The sequence below is a fragment of the Schistosoma haematobium genome, chromosome 1 (assembly GCF_000699445.3).
Source record: "Schistosoma haematobium chromosome 1, whole genome shotgun sequence".
Lineage (NCBI taxonomy): Eukaryota > Metazoa > Platyhelminthes > Trematoda > Strigeidida > Schistosomatidae > Schistosoma > Schistosoma haematobium.
In genome coordinates this window covers 57334606-57357956 of record NC_067196.1, presented here as the reverse complement: position 1 = coordinate 57357956, position 23351 = coordinate 57334606, and the positions used below count along the sequence as shown (strand labels likewise).

General features: G+C 33.2%; 1 protein-coding gene across 1 annotated transcript in view; it reads left to right on the top strand.

The window, feature by feature from the left end:
• The window catches only part of RASAL2_1 (Ras GTPase-activating protein nGAP), a 103547-nt gene that overhangs the window by 54173 nt on the left and 26023 nt on the right, over window positions 1-23351 (top strand). The window contains exons 3-7 of the mRNA XM_051209164.1: window positions 2198-2296; window positions 5790-5890; window positions 7529-8097; window positions 11034-11202; window positions 15702-15781. Of these exons, the coding sequence (XP_051074595.1) occupies window positions 2198-2296; window positions 5790-5890; window positions 7529-8097; window positions 11034-11202; window positions 15702-15781 (1018 nt within the window). The remainder of the gene's footprint in view (window positions 1-2197; window positions 2297-5789; window positions 5891-7528; window positions 8098-11033; window positions 11203-15701; window positions 15782-23351) is intronic.

Sequence of the window (23351 nt, the reverse complement as noted above, 5' to 3'; positions counted from 1 at the left end):
AAATCTCAGCACAGATTCGAAAAGCTCGCTTGGCTTTTGCCAACTTACGTCACCTATGACGAAGGCGAGATATCCGTCTATCAATAAAAGGAGTATACTGCGCGGCAGTCCGTTCTTTTTTAATTTACCGCTGTGAAACATGGTCATTAAGAGTAGAAAACACTCGTAAGCTACTAGTATTTGACCACAGATGCCTCAGAAATATTGCTGGCGTCTGCTGGGATCACCGGATAAGTAATAGTGAGGTTAGACGTAGGGTATTAGGGAATGATGGTAAATCAGTTGATGAGATTGTGGATCTTTGTCGACTGAGATGGTTGGGCCACGTGTTACGTATACCTGAACACCGACTACCACGACGTGCAATGCTAACCGGTGTTCAGGATGGTTGGAGGAAAGTTAGGGGCGGCCAAACCAAAACATGGCATCAGTGCTTGAAGTCACTAACTTCTAGTCTGAGCCATGTTGGGAGATGCAGACTACTCGGTTGGGGTCCGCGTGACTATCGTAACCAATGGTTGGAGATTCTTGGTGACATGGCTCAGAATCGATCACAATGGCGTCGGTGTATACACTCTCTATCTTCCCTTAAACTAAGAGATTAAAATTGCCTCAAATCTTTCTTTCTACGAACTAATTGTTTCTTCGTGCACTATATCCTTATATGCAATCTTTCTTTTATATATTACCACCATTGAATTAACTACTTTTATGAACCTGGTGTTCATCTTGTTGTGTCAATGAGGTATGGCAACTTGGACCGATGCATAAATGTGCCTGGTCCTACGTTGTAGCTGAAACTAAATATTGAGCTAGTCTAGTAAAGAAAAATGAATTTAGATCTCTTTTAGTATTTATCTAACTAGATGGTTATCAAGGCAAATGTAAAGCTAATTCATTATCTGTTCATGAGTATTTGTATGTATATACATGGGTACAAAAAAATCCACTTTCTTCGACAGTTCGATTCTTGTCACTAATCGTTTCATCTAAAACTATCAACTTCGAGTGTTTTCTAAAAAAAATTTCGTTCATAACTTGTTTATCATAATTCAACTATTACACACGTGATCAAATTCATTCGTACCTGATATCAATTAGTTACTTTCCGATTTATACAAAGATATCAACTCGAAATAGAACTTATCAGAAAACAAACAATATTCCATTTTTATTGTTTTCAGTAATTTAATAATCTTGGAGCAATGAATAGTAAATAAATGTAATTTCCTTTTTTATAAAGAAATGAAATTACTGTTCATGATAATACTGAAGCATATTAGTTGATATTACTAGAGAGATTTTTCCACATTTTCGAATTGTATTTCCCGTATTTAAAGTAGAAACTTATTTAAAAAAGATTTTTACATTTAAAATTATATCAAGTCCTGTATATTAATAGTTTCTTTTTAATATTGTGATAACAACTACTTGAAATACAAACCTAAGATGTGATTCATTTGTGGTACAATGATTAGTTTTCAGTTTGAGATTGTGAATATTTTTTAATTTCATTGAAATCGTCAACTGATCAATGTTAGACCACCATTGAAAGCCTGGAAGTACTGGGCAACCGTTTCGTCCTAGTATAGGGCTTCTCAACAGTGCGCATTCACGATCTTGCACACAAGATTCGGACCTAGCACCTTCAGCCTCACACAAGAACGCTTAATCTCTACACCATTGACCCGGGATCCAAGGGTGTTAATGTCTAACTACAATTAATTCACGATGTTGCGCAACTAGCTCAAAATGTCTTCGATATGTGGTTTCCTCACATCCAAGATGGTTAAACTTCACTAGTCATAGCTTCTTAACAGAACTCCAAAGCTTCTCTCTCAAATCTAGTCCCTAATGAGCATATTATAATTTTCAGTTTAGGGTTGTAATGTGTAATGTAAAATTTCTATTCGTTGGTTATGACAAAAATGCAGCATATCTGTCATGAAATAAACGGATAAGTCACAATAAAACATAAATAATAATTAAATGCATATTATTTCGAAACTGGTATACACGAATAAATAGTTTTATATTATCCTATTACTTTTTTTGAATGAATAAATGTCATGTAATTAGTCATTAGTGTTGTCAATCCAACAAATGGACATCGCAACAAAATTATTTAATAAACATCCATCTGTTATTGTTTTTTTATTTTTAAAGATAAGAATATTTTATTATTTAATTATTACAGATACTTTTGTGAAATATGTTTGGATCGTACATTATATGCGCGTACCACCAGTAAACTGTCAGATGGAACTGTATTCTGGGGGGAACAATTTGATTTAAAGTAAATAACTGAATATTTTTTTGTAAATTTTTTCTAAATCTTTTCATTATAAATATTATTTTAAACAAATTAAAATAATCACATTTTACACTTAAGTTTGTTTGTCATTGGTATTGTATTTCTATGAAATAACATATTTTTTCTATGACTCTTTATGTTCTTACCTACTTACTTACGCCTGTTACTCCTGATGGAGCATAGGCCGCCGACCAGCATTCTCTAACCCACTCTGTTATTAGCCTTCTTTTATAGTTCTATCCAACTGTTGTTCATTCTTCTCATGTCTGTCTACATTTCTCGGTGCGATGTGTTCTTTGACCTTCCTCTTCTCATTTGGCCTTGAGGATTCCAAGTGAAAGATTACCTTGAGACGCAGTTGGGTGCTTTCCTCAATGTGTGTCCTATCGATTTTCAGCTCCTCTTCCTGATTTCCTCCTCCGCCTGGAGCTCTTCTGGGGCTACTGCCGGTCCCAAGCCCGGATAAAGGGGGAGGGTTGGGCATGGGGTTAAAGACCTCATATCGTAGAAAACTAACTCGCTAAAAAGACGCTAACCAGAGAAAAATAATTCAGACCATTCTTTATGTTCACATATATCGTAATTATAAAATAAATATCCCTTAAATTATTTATGATTATAAATAGGACGTATGAAGAGTTTGAAATGGTAACTGAAATTTTCTACTTAAAATCTGGTTAAGATGTTTTTTTCTTAAAATACATTTACAGTAATATTTAGCAGTGTTAACATTATTTTACGCAGTGGTCGATGCAAAATCCAATGTAATTTACTTACTTTACTGTGTTAGACTGTTGAAGAATCATTTGATGATTTCAACAATTCATAATCTTTTGGGATATCACAAAATATTTTCTATATTGAAAAAACTAATGTTAAGTTGACGAGTACTTCTGGTAAATATATTCAATGAATGTACCTAATTGTGTTTTTATATATATTGGTATGACTTATGTATTTGAAGAAACATTATCTTATATTCCTAAATATATTCAAAATAATGCAATAACAAGAAACTTCAAGACGGTTTCTCATGAAGTTTAAGTTGTATTCACTGAATTTACTTCTTTTCGTAAAAATCCAAAATGTTATACTGCTAATTGAATATGCATCCATATTGATGTAAACATTAAATATGGACGAACTAATTAATTTTTCAACCTGCATAGAAATTGTTCGAGACATTGATACCTCATAAACGAAGTAATTGTTATAACTTGTGGCCTTGTACCCTATTAATATATAAAGTAATGATACCACCAATTAGACAACAATGATTTTTCGACCGGACTAATGATGCGTAAACCCGTATGAGCAGTCTAGAGTCCTTATCGGTCCTGCTTCCTGCCTAGCCCTGCCTGTTAAGTCCAGAACATCAATTTCAGGCTCTGCGATTTGCATCATATATTTCAATCATACTGGGTTTATATACAAACCAAACAGACCACATCGTACCATAAAATAGAAAATAACCTTTGTATAAGATTTCGCAAAAAGTGGCTGTGAATGTGAGAGACTGTAATTAGTAGACTGGGTAGAACCCAAGAACGGTAAGTCATATAATAATAAAGCTGATAATAAGAGGAACACGAATATGCATAGTTTAGCTACTTAACAATTATACGACAAAAATATATGTATCGTACTGGTTCGTAAATAGTTTCCAAAAGTTACCATTCATAATTCTCTTCGGGATATAACAGTAATCAAAATGTCTTCCAAGTGCGAAAATGTGCATTATTCTGATATCCAGTATTCTTTACCAACATCACTTGATCGAAAGTCAGAAGAATCTATACGAAAGATTTATTTTGCATAATTTCTTATCAGTCAATATTTTAACCATTTTTGCCTAGAAGCAGCTTTTGCCTCGACAACTTGAGAACAGTAGAACACTGAGTGAAATTTATGTCAGTATCTTATTTTATTTGCTATTAAATTCAGTTTCTTAATAATGGAAATGTACAATGTACAGTTTTACCTAATTTCTATGTTCATTTACACCATAACATCCAATTATCCAGGCAATTTATAACAGTATTTATTTCTATATATAATCCAATTACAATAAAATTTTAAGATATTTGAACTGTTATGACAGAGTTTCCTCTTATCACAAGTAATGAATATTGGTACAAGGAGACACCAACTAGATATGTGCCACATAAATCATTCGATTTGTGTGAAGGCTGGGATAGTGCCCGCGTGCCGAAACCAAAACAAGTGGCTCTCTTAGGGAGTCACAGTCGGGGCCTTTGACCTAAAGGTCTAGTCCACAAAGCGGTGGAGCAACGTTAGAAGGTGCGATTGCATGGTGATTGGTGATCAACGATTGGTTCATACGCCATTTGTTCCTTCGGGATACTGAAGCCCATGTGTACCATCGGTTTGGAATCACAGTATTCCAACTCTCCTAGGTAGACTCTCCGTGTCTACTAACCTGGCTGAAAGGCGGGACATTCGCTTCTCATCCTTCTAGCTTCGTAAACAACACCCCCGCCAAGAGAAGGCAGTGAGTAGGACTTCCTTGGCAGAGGCTATATACGCGTGGCCATGTGAGAGCATTTCGAGAGAGAAAGTTAACTCTCCCCACTCTCGGACATACCAGGGCATTCGAGGGCAGAATTGTATAACATTCACTATCGAATATATTAAATGAATACACATCAGTAACATGGACATAATTTAACTGATTCAAGTTGATAATGAATTTCATTTGGTCTTATTTTCTCGAATGGTAACCAATTGGATAACAAATGGATATTAGACGTTAACATCAACACAACTAAATCCAATTAGCAAATTTATAAATACCACTTTTCATTATACAACAGATTCTCTAAAACAAAACTTTTATTATACATCTAACTCACTAATATGCTAGCATTTAATGAATTTTAGTTGTTCATTAACAATAGGAATAAGTATGAACGTGAAATTTTGTTTATTATATTGGCAGATGTTTTAGGAATTTATACATTCGGGCTTGTGAACACCTCTCAGTGTGGTCAAGCAAATGTGTAGCTAAAACGGTTAACAGCTCCATTCTAAACCATTTAATTTTGTTTCAGTTAAAAAAAATCCCACAGATAAGTGAATATACGTGAAAGTAGATTTCTACATTCATTGTTCTTATATCTACTTTATAAAGATGTATTCATACAAAAGGTTTCATATTTGAAAGTTAAAAATGAAAATACTTATGCCAAAACTATATTGATTATACATAAATAATGAGAATATTCTCCTATTTAAAAAAGGCTAAGAAAGAAGTCTGCTTGACAATTATTTTAAATAATTCAATAGACATAGATGCTATTCAAAATCTATCCTTTGTTTTTAATTAATGGGTAATCCTGTATTCAATTTGTCTTTGTATGATTATCTTATTTCTTTTTTCTATGTATTTAATTTATTTAAAGTAAGATCATTTATTATTATTCCTTACTTTTTCTTTTATTATTTACAATGACAGTAATTTGCCTATAATATCCATTATGACAATAAATTTATTCAGGCAAGCAACTTCTGTAAAAGACAAACGACAAAGGAATAAAAATCAGAATCAATTTATCAGTATGTGATATATAACTATTTCATATATATTTTTATGTGGAACTTCTTCATTAAAGCTGGTTATTGAAAAATTACTTTATTAGTAGTATAAATTAATAGACCAAAAATATATTAGAAAGGTATACTACGTATTATTTCTATGTGTGTATGTAAAGTTTTGTTCTTCTTTGTATATAAAAAGAAACAAGTCAAGCCCAATTACATCGTTTCTATAAAAATCCAAAATACATCCTAGTTTCAACTGACAATGGCATTTATATGACCGGTGAATTTGATCTTTATAAGTTGTACATAGAAATCTGTTTGAAAACCGGAAGGTACTGGACGGCGGCTTCGTCCTTGTATAGGACTACCCAGCAGTGAGCATCCACGACCCCACACACGGAATTCGAGCCCAGCGCCTACGGTCTTACACACAAACGCCTAATCTCTAGACCACTAATCCGTCATCCAATGGTGTTAATGTATTAATTCAGCTAATTCATGATGTTGGGCGACCATTTCCATTGTCTTCAGTAGATAACATTCTCACACCCTACACGGTTGAACTCCACTGGTCTAACATTGATCGGTTCTTGATTTCAATGGAATTGAACAATCTCCACAACCCAATATAAATACTATATTTTTTTCTAGGGAAATCAAACTTTAGTAAAATATCAGTAGAATCCTCACAGAATTAATGATTATTGATCACAGAATGAAAAGTAATAAATGAAGTGCATTTTAACAAAAAGATTGTATGTAGAAATTGATTCAAAACTATATATAAAGGATTCACTTACTGGATAATTACTACTTTAGTCACTTCATCATCTAGATATAAAATGGCAGCTACAGTGGTATGTAATATTGTAGGCTTCTAGAGACATTTCAGATTAGTGTTTTAGTTTGATTATAGCTTTCAAAAGTAAATATGAATATTATTCATGGATTTCAATGCTTACATTGAAAAAGTGGATAAACTTTGTGGCTTTTAAATCTGCATGTTAAATTACCATGTTACTGAATGTCTACACCAATTAAATACCCACATTTAATGTGCTTCAGGATATATCACAGCCTTAATATTAGCCTTCCAATATTGAATAAATAAGGTTTTTTTCTAAAAGACACCCTATGTGAAGATAATTTTACGTCACCTATATCAAAATGGTGGCAAGTGATAACGAACATAGGATTGTGAAGCTTTTGTTAGTACTCCAGATGATATCTTCAGTGCCTACTTTGAATTGAAGCAGGTATCTTAAAGTTACTCACCAGTCAATTAATCAATGTATCTTGAAGATTTTTTCTGCAACTGGTTATTTCTATGCGTCTGTATACTCCATTTGGCACGTTAGACGGTTGACGATAATTAGTAGATAGCCTTGAATCTAAGGTTTTTTACAAAGCAGTGGGGTATATCTAAATCTTGAGTGAATTGGTACTCCAAGTGAGATTTATACCACATTCTCAATCACCTTAGTAAGCGATATTAGTAATGAATCATTGTGACCTCGTATGACTTATTATAGCAAGGATATACCGGATTTCATTGTATACTAAGTAATATCCCACATCATAATTGCTCTAGTTGACTATTTTGTGATGCTGATCTCTTATCGAATAAAACTATATCTTTATTTTGTACAATAGGTTATGTTACTATTCCACTAAACGATGATTCACAACAATGTGAGATACAAAAATGGTTTACGATGCAACCTCCACAAATTAATTCAAATTTAAATTATCTAGAAAATTTACAAGTTCGTCATCAACAACAAACAGATACAAATCAAACACCATCGACCAATTCTTCAAATGGTGTATCAGGACGATTTCGTAAACATTCGATTCCAGCTTCATGTTTTGGATATTCTAATTCATTTTCAATTATACCCAATTCACAGTATACTACTAATAGTAATCATAAATTAAATGATGATAATGAACTAAAGTATAACCATATGGAACTATCAAAAAAGAAATGTTCATGGACTGCTGGTGTCAGTACAGATAGTAATTTTAATAAAACTAATAAAACTATTTCTAAATCATCATCGTCTACATCAAGTGCTACTTCACCAAATCTTTCACCTAATAGTAATTCAGTTACAAATAATTTTATTTTACCTGAAAATTCTTTACCTCAACTAAGAATGATGATTCATTATCAAACAGTTGATATTCTACCGATTGCTTGTTATAATGAATTAAAAGAGGTAAGCAATTACGATTTATCGATTTAACAAAAATGATATGTTGTATTTCTATGCAAATATTCACAACATTCCCTGTTTATAAGTTTTCTAGTGGATTAAATAAAGATTATTATCTGTTAAATTGTTATATACTCACAGATGATATATATATATGATTACACTTTAACACGACATATCGTAACAAGATGTTGGACATATTGAAAAATCGGTTTACATTTAACCTCAATAACGACCTCAATACCCATTTACATAGAAACTAGTTGACGTTTATTCATGGTATGAATTAATAAATTCCCAAGATATATTCCATTGAAAATGTATATATAAAACAGCTTATGTATATTTTAAATTTGATTGTTAAATAGTGAAAAACATCGTCCAACTTGTTACATTTTTGTATAAAAATGTATAAATGTAAAGTAAATTATTTAAAGTGAGCTTTCTATGTCAATGAAATTACTACCCAAACAATAAGTAGAGGAAAGAAATATGTATTTTTTTCAAATGACTTTTCATTATATTATTATTATACTATAAATTTTCACTAAGATAAAGTAGGATTCGTTGAAGTTAGACATTAACACCTTTGAATTCCGGCTCAGTGGTCTAGAGGTTAAACGTTCGCGAGAAACCAAAGGTCCTGGGATCGAGTCCTCAGACTGGGGTCGTGGATTTGGACTTGTGAGAAGTCCCATACTAGGATAAAACGGCCGTCCAGTGCTTACAGGTTTTCAACGATGATCTAACATTGATTGGTTCATGACCTCAATTAAAATAAAGTTATTTGACAACAAGGGTAAAAATGGTGACAAGTAAATGGTGAATATGTTAAATCACGGTATTACAAACTCACAGGGTGCTTAACACACTAGTTAAAACGTCAAAGTGTGTAGTGTAATCGTAATACTTAAAGATATAACTAAATTAATGAAATAGAATACGTAGTTATATGACTGACTTATTACATAATGTCGAGTAAACTAGAAAAATTTGATTATGATGTAAAATGTTAATAGTCGTTTCATCAGAACGAAAAGAAGAACATTACACTTATGCAAGAAAAAAAGCTACAAAGAAAATTAAAAATTTTTAGCGAAATCCTAGAAGAAGGAATAGTAAGATATAGGTTACAGGCCTTTGTTTGTGAGCAAAATAAAATGAATGGGTCCACAAATTTCTTATGAACGAGGTCAGGTTTGTAAAGATGGATGCGGAAAGCTATGACTATACGCAAAAGAAGAATACATATATAATGAGACAAATTTAGTAGCATACAATCAATAAACCGAAAGGTTTTGTTCAACCCTATTTAACTTTGATTAAATGACCAAATGCTGTTCTCTTAATCAACCCTAACTACTATTTAGTAACCTAATAAGGATGGTATTCGGAAATTTTGTGTCTGAATTACTTAACTATCCGCCTGATGTAACGAGCCTTACAAGAGCAGTTAACTTAGTAAATACAAGGTAAATTCAAGTGGTCTATTTTATTTCCCACTATGGGGAAACCCTAATCTTTCTGATTACGACTTATAATTTCATTACTTCTACCACTACGTGATTTGAATCGACAACTGCATCTCTGTGCTAATGTGCTATGGCAACTCGAACTGATGTACCGTACGTACGAAGTTCTACGCTGTTACTAACTGAATGACTGATTGATTTCCCACTATGATGATAGATTGGGAGATTATCTGTCTACTGTCTTTATTCTGAAATATTTAACCTGATGTGAACATCTGATTCAAATATTATAAACCGTAATGTTATCATATAAATACTTGAGCATTCATTAAAGAATAAAACCAAGCATATACAATCAATTTCGTTGCATACGATTTTGTAACTGTTTTTCTTGGCTAGAATAATTTCAACGCATTAACAGCATATGTTTTTATCTTGGGGATTTATTTCTTTCTTATTAAGACAAACAACTTTTTTTCTCTTGTTTAACAAAACAAAAATCATAAAAATAGAAACTAGGTAGTCTTCACCATATATATATATATATATATATATATATATATATATATATAGATTACGTTGAAAGTTAGTGATGCATACATGACCTTGTCCAAATGTTAGTCCAAGCAAATTTATCATTTATTATAAACGAGAAATGTGTCGTTTATCTTTAACCATTTTGTCAATAATAAAGAATGAATCATCCTCATTAGATAGTTCGGTTAATTTTCTAGTAGAAATATGATCGGATTGAAAGCTAATTTTATAGATTTTTTGATAATTTTGTGACTTAATGGTACAAATTGAAAAGAATAGTAAGTTTTCTTTTCTGAATAACCAGAACTATACAACTATCATCTTGAAAAAATTAACATACTTAGTGAGAGATTGATACCCCTTGACATTCTTTGTTGTAATCACAGTTATTTGGGTCATTTATTTTATTTATTTGAACACATAAATATTGGTACAAAACGGCAGTAGATACATATGCTTCACACAAGTAACTTGATTTGTGTGTAGGTTGTGATACTGCCTGGGTGCCCAAACCGAAGCAGGTGGTTTTTTTAGAGGTCCACACCCCAAGTCTTCTAACTAAAAGTCTAATCCACAAGGCAGTGGAGCGACGTCAGGAGGTGCAGTTCCATGGTAGCTGATGATCAACAACTAATTCATATGCCATTTGTTTCCTCAGGGTAGTAGAGCCCATGTGCACCATTGGTTCGGAATCAGAGTTTTCCAACTCCCTTAGATGAATCCTCCATATCCACCAATTCGGTTAAGGCGCAGGGCATTCGCTTTTTATCCTCTCAATTTCGTAAACAACACCCCCGCTAAGAGAAGGTAATCCGGGTTATTTAACACTTAATTGTTTTTAAACTAACTACTTAGTATCATCATTACTACATACATAATACATCATACTTCTAAATGTTTCCCATCTATACACTTTATTTTTATTTATAGTTCATCAAAACAAAATATTTAGATTTAATCCGAAACTTGGAACTTAAATTATCAGCTAAACAAAAAGAAGAATTGACCAGTTGTTTTGTAAATATTTTTGAAAAATTACCAGATTTATCTGTAGCGGAATTTTTATCAGTACTACTTCGTGAAGATTTAAGTAGTAATGGTAGGTTTTTTTTCTTCTCATTATTTTTTTTAATTACATTATGTATTAGAAAACTTAGTTTTTCATGATACTCTGTGTTTAAAGGAACAATGAAAACAGACAAGTTAGTTATTAATTAATGTGATTCATAAAACACAATAGTATATAAAACCGAATCATAATCATTTTTAACTAATCTATTCGGTAGGTTTGGTTACATAGTAGTAACTTCTGACATCTTTTTCGACATTATACCCAATAGTTTTATAATACCTTTCGTCTTCAATAGTTTTTAAATGACGATTCCCGAAGTCAAGATAACGATTTATTCTCATAGCTAAACATCTATAAACAGTTTGTTTAATTTTTAACTAGGTAATTTATTATTAAACTAGATTTTTCTGATTGAGATCATGAACTGATTGATGTTAGACCACCGTTGGAAACCTGGAAGCACTGGACGACCCACAATAGGATGAAACGGCCGTCCAGTGCTTTCAGGTTTCCAACGGTGGTCTAACATCAATCAGTTCATGATCTCAATAAAAAACTTAGTAATCTCAACAACCCTTATACTGGTGTTAAACTAGATATTTAACTTGCTGTTTAAGAATTGAATCTTTTGCTTACTAATTATTTAACATTGAAGTTAGAAAGGTAACACACCGTAGAATAAGTCTATCAATATTTCGAAGCTTTTTTAAGCTTCTCACTTTATTTTGATTGCATTCACTTGAAGAAACTTTGTAATTTATTGAAGCTGCTTATATCACAGAAAGCATGTAAGTATATTGTTATGTTTAATATAATCATGACATTCTATTATATCTGTAGTGAACAAGAACACCAGTGGGGACAATCGAATGTATTTAACACAAAATTACAGGACTTGTTAATAAAATCTAACAATCATAAAGTAAATGCCTAATTTGCAAAATGTCCACCAATTGTCTGAAAATGACTCAGACTTCATTGTTCTTGCATTTTCATACAAATTGCATCCTGTTTCCATTCTTTACTGTTCTATCCTCTTGTCTCTCTGCTGCCAGACCTTCTGTTCACGACTAACATCATATAATACTTATGTCAATATAAGTAGCATACACCACATATCAACCTTAATAAAGAAATCAAAAAATGAGCTAAATAACATATTTACTCATCTGATAATTAATTCATAGAAATATAAATAAGAATCTTTAGTTATAGACTTCAACTTTTGCAAGCAGTGTTAATGAAGTTTGTCAAATGCTAATTCTTAAAAACAAACTATTATATCGTCTTAACCATCCACAAACAATAAATATATAGAATCGTCAAGAATATCAAATATTGATATACTAATGTCATAGATGTGTTAATCAAAGTATAGCAAATTATAAGATTTGAATACAATTTATTGATAACCTCAAGAAAAAAAAGAAATACAAGACTGACTATTACAAATACTTAACGTCAGATCCTTATCTAACTGATTTTACTGAATATCTTAATTTTAATAAAGTGGATATATATTTATGTTGATTTGTCTGGAAAGAACAAACATTTGTTACATTTGTCATTCTGTATATGATAGTGATAATCCAAAAAACGTCTTATTTTTAAGTATTTCTCATTCGTTTATCAAAAACATATTGATGTTATCATTTGTTGAAAGAAGCAAACTAAATACCTATTTAAATGATTTATCTATCTGAATTTATTTTATCCATTATATTGAGCTACAATTGTAACTATTCTCAAGTAGTTTTCCCACATCTATTTATACATCCAATGTACCTTACTACTTACCTCTGATAGTTGTGAATTAAATAAGTCATCTTTCAGAGGATACTAAGATTACTTAGCTTAATAATATCGCATACAACATAGGCTTTTTACTTCATGTTCCATATATTTAGTACAACGATTTAAAATATCATTGTTTTGAAACTAATCTACTTGTCTTCATCAACATACACTATAGAACTATTTCACATGTAACCTAAAGCTTATAATACAAAAATGAGTGAAATCATTCATTTCAATATTTTCATAATATCTTACTGTCATATTTTACTTTAAACTTTCATAATGTATAATTTTGATGAAAAAGCATTCTAGATTTTAACCTAAACCGGTTAACTGTTCAAAAAATTAAACAACAATACTTGGATCAAATATCAGTCAGTAAAAACGTAGAACTTCATACGTACGTACATCAGTTCGAGTTGCCACACCACATTAGCACATAAATACAATTGTCGATTCAAATCCCGTAGTGGTAGAGGTGGTAAGAGTATAAGCAGTAATCGGAAAGATTAGGGTTTGAAGACATTATTCAAGGAGTATAATACAGTGAAATAAATTTGGAAAGAGAAAAAAAAGCGACGTGAAGAATTCAGAAGATTTGAATTTGGGAGAACACAAAGAGTGGATTCACCTGCGCCATTGCAAACCATTTTGAGCCATGTCATTCAGAGTCTCTAACCATCGGTTGCTATTTTCTCGCGAATCTCAACCAGGTAGTCTACACCTACCAACATGACTCAGTCCACTTGTCAGTGACTTCATGGATTTGTGCCATGTTTTGGTCTGGCCGCACCTAGCTTTTTTCCAACCTACTCCTATACGATTGAACATCGCACGTCGGGGCAGTCGGTGGTCGGACATACGTAACACATGTCCCAGCCATCTCAACTGATGAAGTTTCACTACTTCATCAATTGATTTGCCATCCTTACCTAGTACCCGTTCCCTAACAACTGTGTTACTTACTCGATGGTCCCAGGATATGCGAGCAATATTTCGAAGACACCTATGATCAAATACTAGTAACTTACGAATATCCTGTACTCTTACCGGCCATGTTTCACTGCCATAAATTAGGACGGAACGAACTGCTGCACAGTAAACCCGTCCTTTGCTTGGTAAACGGATATCTCGTCTACGCTATAAATGACGCTAGTCGAGCTTTCTGTATCCGTGCTGAGATTTCGTCACACACCAGACCATAAGGGCTGATGAGACTCTCCAGATAAGTGAAGTGATCGACACGCTCAACTACTTCACTCCTTATCATTAGTTCAGGTTTCGATGCAACCCAATCCTGAAGCAACATATTGCATTTCGAGGGGGAGAATCGCATCCCGAACATGCTTGCATTGTTGCTTAGAGTGGTCAGAAGACTCTGCATTTTGTCAGCGTCTCCACCAAATAAAACTATGTCATCAGCATATTCCAAGTCAACAAGTGAACCTCCCGGTGGAAGTTCAACCCCTGGAAATCTAGTTACTCACCAAAAGTATTAAAATTATTTGGATGAAATGATATTTTGCGTTTTGATGGGGGGAATCGCATCCCGAACATGCTTGCATTGTTGCTTATAATGATTCAAATACAAACCACACCTACAAGCAGAAACTTCAGTGGGATGGTATTTTCAAAGATGCAGAGATGATCTGATTGGAGAGTTGTTTTTTTCATGTTGTATAAGTTATAGAATTATGATAAATATTTAAATTACGTCTAGTTGGCAGTAATTCATCATATGAATCATCATAATTCACTTCCGGTTGTCCATTTAATTAATTTTTCAAAACAAATAAATAAACATTGAGAATATGACGGAAGTATAAATTCGGTCCAATACAATGTGAAAAATAGTAAATTGTTCAACAGCTTCTTTTATTTAGTTGTGATACAAATTTTAAATGTTTTTGATTGAGATCATGAACCGATTGATGTTAGACCACCAATGGAAACCTGGAAGCACTGGATGGCCGTTTCGTCTTATTGTGAGGCTCCTTAGCAGCGCGCATCCACGATCCCGCTCGCTGGATTCGAACCCAGTGCTTTCAGTCTCACACGAACGCTTAACATACTGGACGACTGAGTAGGCATCCGATGGTGTTAGTGTCTACCATCAACCAATCCACAAAATTTCACGATCATCTTCCATAGTACTGAGGTAGATACCTGCCTGTACCCGACACGGATTAGCTTGATGATCTCAATCAATAACATAATAATCTCCATAACTCCTATACTGTTAAAATGTTTTGTTGAAAATGTGTCATTTAATAGACTTTGATTTTCATATACTCATCTTTGAAATATACTTTTCGTCTGATTTTCAGTGACACTATGAGATCATATAAAGTATGAAATCCCCTAGAACTAGTCAATTATTTCACTTCTTGTTATCAGTCTCTAAATTATGTTCTCTTTTTTAAATACTTAATAGACTCTATAACATACTACTTTATCATAACCAGTATTATATTGGTTTATAAACATATTTTATCAGGTAAATTATCAACTTTAATGCAAGAAGTCTGTGTAAATTTGTTAATTTGTAGTTTACACCTTGGTATGAATTTAGCTAAATGGAACATTAAAACCTAGAAACTACTGGACTATTATTTCTTTCTCATATATGTAACTCTCTTATAGACAATTATTCACTGTTTATTGAAAATATATTTTGTTGAAAAAAACAACCCAATTAACTATTTGCCTTTTTTGTTGTTTAAATTAAGGAAAAGAATCTATGATATTTCGAGCTAACTCAGCAGGATCAAAAGCAATGGAATGTTATATTAAATTAGTGGGAACTGATGTAAGTCATAATGTAATTAACTGCTACAGACTTTATATACTATGTTTTAAAAATCTATATTGTTTTCCTGTTGTTTCATTTACCAGAAATATTGATACATTTTAATGGAATGAAATAAAATTGGAACACAATATTGCTCACCACTAAAACTTTTCTATGTTCTGTCTAGCTTATTATACACTTGTTATGTCAGTTAGTCAGTCAGTCAGTCAGCTACAACGTAGGACCAGGCACATATATGCATCAGTCCAAGTTGCCATACCACATTAGCACAGCAAGATGAACACCAGGTTCATAAAAGTAGTTAATTCAATGGTGGTAATATATAAAAGAAAGATTGCAATAAGGATATAGTACACGAAGAAAGAATTAGTTCGTAGAAAGAAAGATATGGGGCAATTTTAATCTCTTAGTTTAAGGGAAGATAGAGAGTGTATACACCGACGCCATTGTGATCGATTCTGAGCCATGTCACCAAGAATCTCCAACCATTGGTTACGATAGTCACGCGGACCCCAACCGAGTAGTCTGCATCTCCCAACATGGCTCAGACTAGAAGTTAGTGACTTCAAGCACTGATGCCATGTTTTGGTTTGGCCGCCCCTAACTTTCCTCCAACCATCCTGAACACCGGTTAGCATTGCACGTCGTGGTAGTCGGTGTTCAGGTATACGTAACACGTGGCCCAACCATCTCAGTCGACAAAGATCCACAATCTCATCAACTGATTTACCATCATTCCCTAATACCCTACGTCTAACCTCACTATTACTTATCCGGTGATCCCAGCAGACGCCAGCAATATTTCTGAGGCATCTGTGGTCAAATACTAGTAGCTTACGAGTGTTTTCTACTCTTAATGACCATGTTTCACAGCGATAAATTAAAAAAGAACGGACTGCCGCGCAGTATACTCCTTTTATTGATAGACGGATATCTCGCCTTCGTCATAGGTGACGTAAGTTGGCAAAAGCCAAGCGAGCTTTTCGAATCTGTGCTGAGATTTCGGCAGACACCAACCCATTAGAGCTGATCAGACTTCAAGATAAGTGAAGTTGTCAACGCGTTCTATTACTTCACTTCCTTTCCTTAGTTCAGGTGTTGATGCAGGCCAGTCCTGAAGTAACATTTTGCATTTAGAGGGAGAGAAGAGCATTCCAAGCATTGTTGCTTAGTGCTACCAGAAGACTCTGCATTTTATCCGCTTCTTCACCAAACGATTGTTAGGTAATTATACTTAATAGCTATTTTTCTTTAGTATTTACTATACTGATTATAAATAAATCTTTTTCATCTAAGATTCATTCATACCAACCAAAGAGACAATAACATCTGTATGCATTCTGTTTAAAAAATAAACAGAATAATATTCTTCTCATTGAATGTTATATAACAACGGAACATTCAAGTAACTAAAAGATTCAAACAACAAAGTATCAATCTTACCTAGTCTATTCTTCTTAGTGTATTAGAAAAGATTTAATTAAATAAGAGAATTCTAGCATATAAAACAGAAAGAGTCGAATAAAATATTTTCGATAGTTGTTTTTGTTTATATTTCGGACAGGAAACTAAAAACAAAACGGGAAATAACAACAGACCCAAAAAAAGGAGAAAAATCCTGTTTTTACATCCAGTTAGGCATAATGGACAATCGAATACGTTATTTTATCTATTATGATCTCATTATGATCATCATCATCACTATTATTATTATTATTATTATTATTATTATTATTATTATTATTATTATTATTGAGAATATGATCAAACAACAAAAATACTGTTTGTATAGTTCCGTTTACTATAAAATCAAACAACTATGGAACTATTTCAGAGTATTATTTTTTGTAGAATATAAAAACAAATATCAAAGTGAATAAAGTAGATGTCACCTACATGCATACAAATATACATATACTCAAGCTGAAATATGCACACACACATATATATACACAATCGAAAATGTCCTAAAGTAAGATCTGAATTAAAATAGGAATATTAAAATGGATAGAAAGGAAAATAAAAAAATATGAATAATTTATTAGTTGTTATATCAACTATGTAATTTTAACATAACTGATTACAGGACGCAAATAGGTTATTATTATTATTATTATTATTATTATTGAATAATAAATGTCCTAATAATTAATAGTGTTTGATTGAGATCATGAACCGATTGGTGTTAGACCACCACAATTGAAAACCTGGAAGCACTGGACGGCCGTTTCGTCCTATTGTGAGACTCCTCAGCCGTGACCAGTGGAGCTAATCCTTGTCGGGTAGAGACAGGTATCTGCCTCAGTACAACGGAAGTTGGTCGCACAATTTCGTGAATTGGTTGATGTTAGAAACTATCACCATTGGATGCCGGCTCAGTGGTCCAGTTGGTTAAGCGTTCTCGCGCGAGACCGAAGGCCCTGGGTTCGAATCCCGCAAGCGGGATCGTGGACGCGCACTGCTGAGGAGTCCCACAATAGGACGAAACGGCCATCCAGTGCTTCCAGGTTTTCAATTGTGGTGGTCTAACATCAATCGGTTCATGATCTCAATCAAAAACTTAACAATCTCCACAACCCCTATACTAGTAATTAATAGTGTGCTGATTCTCGTGAAGTAAAGTGAATTCATTCAATATTGACAAAATGAATAAGGAACACATTAGTAAATATGGTATTATTTTCAATTAACATTTCTAAATACTTTTGTCATTCGGAAAAAAAACATACATAAACTTTCAAGTTTTCTATCTATTTTGTATGAATTTTCGGATATTTAAAGATGATTACAAAGTCAAAGCATCTATATAATATAACTTCTTAATATATGAAAAATAGAGAAAATTTGAAAGAAAGTAAATGAGAATCATATTTCTCATCATATTTCTGTGACCAGTGGAGCTAATCCGTGTCGGGTAGAAACAGGTGTCTACCTCAGTACAATGGAAGATGGTCGCACAATTTCGTGGATTGGTTGAGGTTAGACATTAACACCATTGGATGCCGACTCAGTGGTCTAGTTAGTTAAGCGCCTGGCGCCTGGGTTCGGATCTCGCGGGGTGCGGGATCATGGATGCGTACTGCTGAGGATTCCCATAATAGGACGAAACGGCCGTCCAGTGCTTCCAGGTTTTCCATGGTGGTCTAGCTTCAATTGACTCATGATTTCAACCAAAAACTTAACAATCTCCACAACACCTAAACTGATATTTCTGAAAGTAGTTTCATTATGCAACTGGAAATAACTAGAAGATGGTTTAACAACTAAGATGATACTGGAATGAGATACATTGATAACTCATTTCAAGAAACGTCAAGAAATAATTACAGTGTTTCAAACTGAGAGTCATATTTATCATTAATAAAGTTGAGCAGTGTAGTGTTAGGTTTTTGATATCAAAGGTAACTTTATAACAGAAAATATATATCATTCCTTTATGCTGATGATTGATTTATTGACTTTAAACTGCATAGCCACTTATTTGATGCCTAATTTGATGTGGAATAGCCTTCAGTGTTGATCAATTTTAATCAGTAGCAATCAATAAGATAAATGGTTTAAGTAAAAGAGAACTTTAATCAGGCCCATAGGAACTCATCGAAAGTATTCAGAAAAATATATCTGTCATCTCAAGGATATAAACGCCCGATCAAACATTTAAAATATGATCATCCAATATAAGAACTTTTATCTAAATTTGATCGAATAGTTACACAGTATTTGGGTGACGACTTAATGGGAGGCAAATCCAAACAGTTTTAATAAGAGAGTTGGAATACGATTAGTTGTCCTATGACAACTAATAATTAATAAATAAACCTGAACTCCTTATTCCATTTTATCTATTGTTTAGTATCTGAATGGCAGCAATTATGTTTAACGGTTCTAATCAGTTGTCTTATCTGAATATGTTAAACAGTTAACCGGAACAATAAAAAACTAGCATAAACATTCATTTAAATTCAGTTACAAATACATCCTTTCTCTTTGAATTCATTCCTTTATGTTGTTTATTTATCTTCATTTTATGTATGCTGTGACATTTTTGATTTGTATCATATATAAAAATTGTATGTTTCCTGAAAATTCACCGACTAGAGACAATATATAATGAATGAAATTTCTTTTCACACCACTTACGTATACATACAATCTGTTATCTTAACACACTTTTCGTTTCACACCACATATCTCATACACACAAAAGCAAATACCTAATTCAAACATTGTTAACGTTGATTGGATGATCTATTTAGTATACAGTGAACCATGTACCTATTTAGATTCGATAATTTTAATGTTTGATTATGTTTCCTTGAAAAAGCTTGAACCAGATTCCTAGGTGAAACGTTGAATTTACTTTAAATTCATTCGCTGAGATTTTACAAATACATTCTTCCTCTTTAAGATCATCCAATATTGTAATAAACATACTCCACACAAATTTAGATAATTTTTGACGATGATTTTAAATTAACTCAAAATAATTTACTATTTGCTACTTGAACTTTAACGTTAATAACTGCGCACTTGAAAAGTAATAGAAATTTCACTACTCTAAAGATAAAGTATCTCTGTGAATAATCTATTTTACTAAAAGTTAAGATTTTCAATCAACTTCACAGATAAACTAACCTCATGAATGATAAATAAAGTCTGTATAATTTACATAAATTATAATAACTCAAAAATTACATGTATCCAGACAGTTAGTGTCTATCAAAAAGATACAGTAGAATTTATACATTATAATTAGAAGTTAAAGATTACGGTTAGTTAGGCGACTTGTATTTGACACATTTGAAAATCACCAAATGAACATTTTACACTTTCAGACAAAACAGTTTATATAGTTAGTCTTTTGAACAATAGGAATGATCAAATTCTTGGATTCATTATACATAACATTTAACCCATATTTAATTATTCTTCATTTCAGAAGGGGTTTTGTGGAGATTGTAGTAATTTCAATAGTTGAATTCATGAGTCAATTGAAGCTAGACCACCACGGAAAACCTGGAAGTACGAGACCGATAGGTACTGGGTTCGAATCTCGTGGATGCGCACTGCTGCGGAGTCTCACAATAGAACGAAACGGCCATCAAGTGCTTCCAGGTTTTTCATGGTGATCTAGCTTCAATTGACTAATGATCTCAACTATTGATATTATTCATTTTTTGATAATCAACCGAAAGTTAAATAAACGAAAACAGTTTGAGGTTTGTATAGAATTTGAAAAATAGAATGCTTATAATATTTAATGAATTTAGGTATGTTAAATTATGAACTTCAACTAATCATCTCTCATTCAAGTAAAATCCCTTCCTGTATGTATTTAACGTATGACATCATACTTATAATAGTGTATGTTTGGATAGTGAAAGGTTATTATCACTCAATATACACTAATGAGCTTCCCGAAGAAGTTACCTTTAATTTTTATTTATTAAGTTTAGTGATTTACTCGTAAATACTTATTACAAGTTCCTGTTAAGCATGAGATTACTGAAAGTGAAAAAAACACATCAACTGTTTAAGGCTAGGCATTTTTCAAGGATAAGATAATGAACTAAACTCGATTGAAGTGAAGTCATTAATAAATGGCATACAGTTAAAAGATATTCATTAAAATAGTATTCTGATACTGCTTAGTTTTTATAGAATTTTCTGAATGGCGTGAAAAACTTGTGAAAAACACTATCAAAATGATTCAGAAAATAATAAATCAACAATTAAGGGAGGTTACCACTTAGTTCATTAGTCGATATTTAATAACAAATCAGTTAGGTATTGCTATAACTGTGATGCTGCAGATTAGAGGGTAGCGAATTATTGATCGGACCAAAGACGCGCAAACACGTAGAACGGCCTAGGGTTCTGATTGGTCCCGCTTCCCTGTCTAGCCCATCCAGTTGAGCCCAGAACGCAAGTCTCAGTCTCGGATATATGAATCACTATATTTCAAACACACTCTGTTTATATGCTAATCAAGCAGACCACATCGTACCATAAAATAGAAAATAACATTGTACAATATTGACCAGTAGGAAAGTGACAGGTGAAATAAGTACTGACCAATAAGAAAATAATACCATCTCCAAGTCTAAGAATAGCATTAGACTTAATAGAATAATTTTTGGGATAATTTCCTGAATATCCCAACAGGTATATAATAGAATGAAACCACTCAATGCATCATTTATCTTATTTATTCTCAAATGGTACACACATACTATTCGATGTATGCTATAAACTTAATGTGTAAAGCATTACAGGAGTTTTAAATTTGTGGAGAATAGTCCTTCAACCAGCACTCTCCATCCAACTCTGTCCTGGGAAATCCCAGCTCCTCTCAAGTTCTGTTCGTTCTTCAAATATCTACTTCCAATTCCCGAAAGTGTCTTTAACATCCCTCTTTTCCGTTTCCCTTCAGCATTTTGGTGATTTCCTCAATGTGTGTTCTATCCACTTTAAACATCTTCCCCTAATTTCCTCTTCAGCTGGATGCTGGTTCGTCCTCTTCCACAGTAGGCTGTTGCTGATGGTATCCGGTCAACGGACATTGAGTATCTTGTGTAGACAATCGTTTATGAATACTTCTGCATTCCTGATAGTCATTGTAGTTGTTCTCGAAGTTTCAGCTCCGCACAGCAGAACTGTCTTGACGTTCGTATTGAAGATTCTTACTTTAATGTTAGTTGACAGTTGTCTTGAGTCCCATATGGTTCTCAGTTGTGGGAATGCGGCCCTTACTTTGCCAACCCTCGCCTTTACGTCTGCATCAGATTATCCTTGTTCATCGATGATGTTGATTAGTTACGTGAAACTTTCCACTTCTTCCGGAATTTCGCGATAAATTGTGATTGGGTTGGTGTTCCTCATGTTGTATTTGAGGATCCTGATTTTCCCTTTACGTATGTTGAGGCTCACTGATGCAAAGGCTGCTGCTACACTAGTTGTTTTCAACTGCATCTGTTGGTGTGTATGGGATAGAAGGGCCAGGTGATCTAAGTTCAGATTGTCTACTTGCATACAGGCTATCCATTTTATTCCATGCTTCCCCTCAGATGTCGAGGTCTTCATAATCCAATCAACCACCAGAATTAAGACAAAAGTTGAAAATAAGCAGTTTTGTCTGACACCAATCTTCACTTAGAATGCATCTATCAGCTATCCTTCACGCACCACTTTACAGTTTAGTCCGTCGCATGGATTCGGTATGATGGTAACGATCTTCTCAGCTACTAACACCAGAGTGTCGAAGGAGTTTCCATAATGTGCTTATATCCACAGTTTTAAATGCTTGGTTTCTTCGGTTGTTAGTAGGGTAACATCTGTAGGACGTTCTGCGTGCGCTGATTCTATGTCCGATGGGCTCAGTGGGTCTTGTCTATTCAGAAGTTCTTCAAAGTAGTCTACTCGTCCATTTCGCTGTTCTTGAATCTCAGTGACTGGCTTTCCCTCTTTGTTTTTGACTGGTCGCTCTGGTTTACAATATTTCCTTTCGAGTTTCTTCGTTGTATCATTTAATTGTTTCATATTTCCTTCTGTTGCAGCTTCTTCCTAT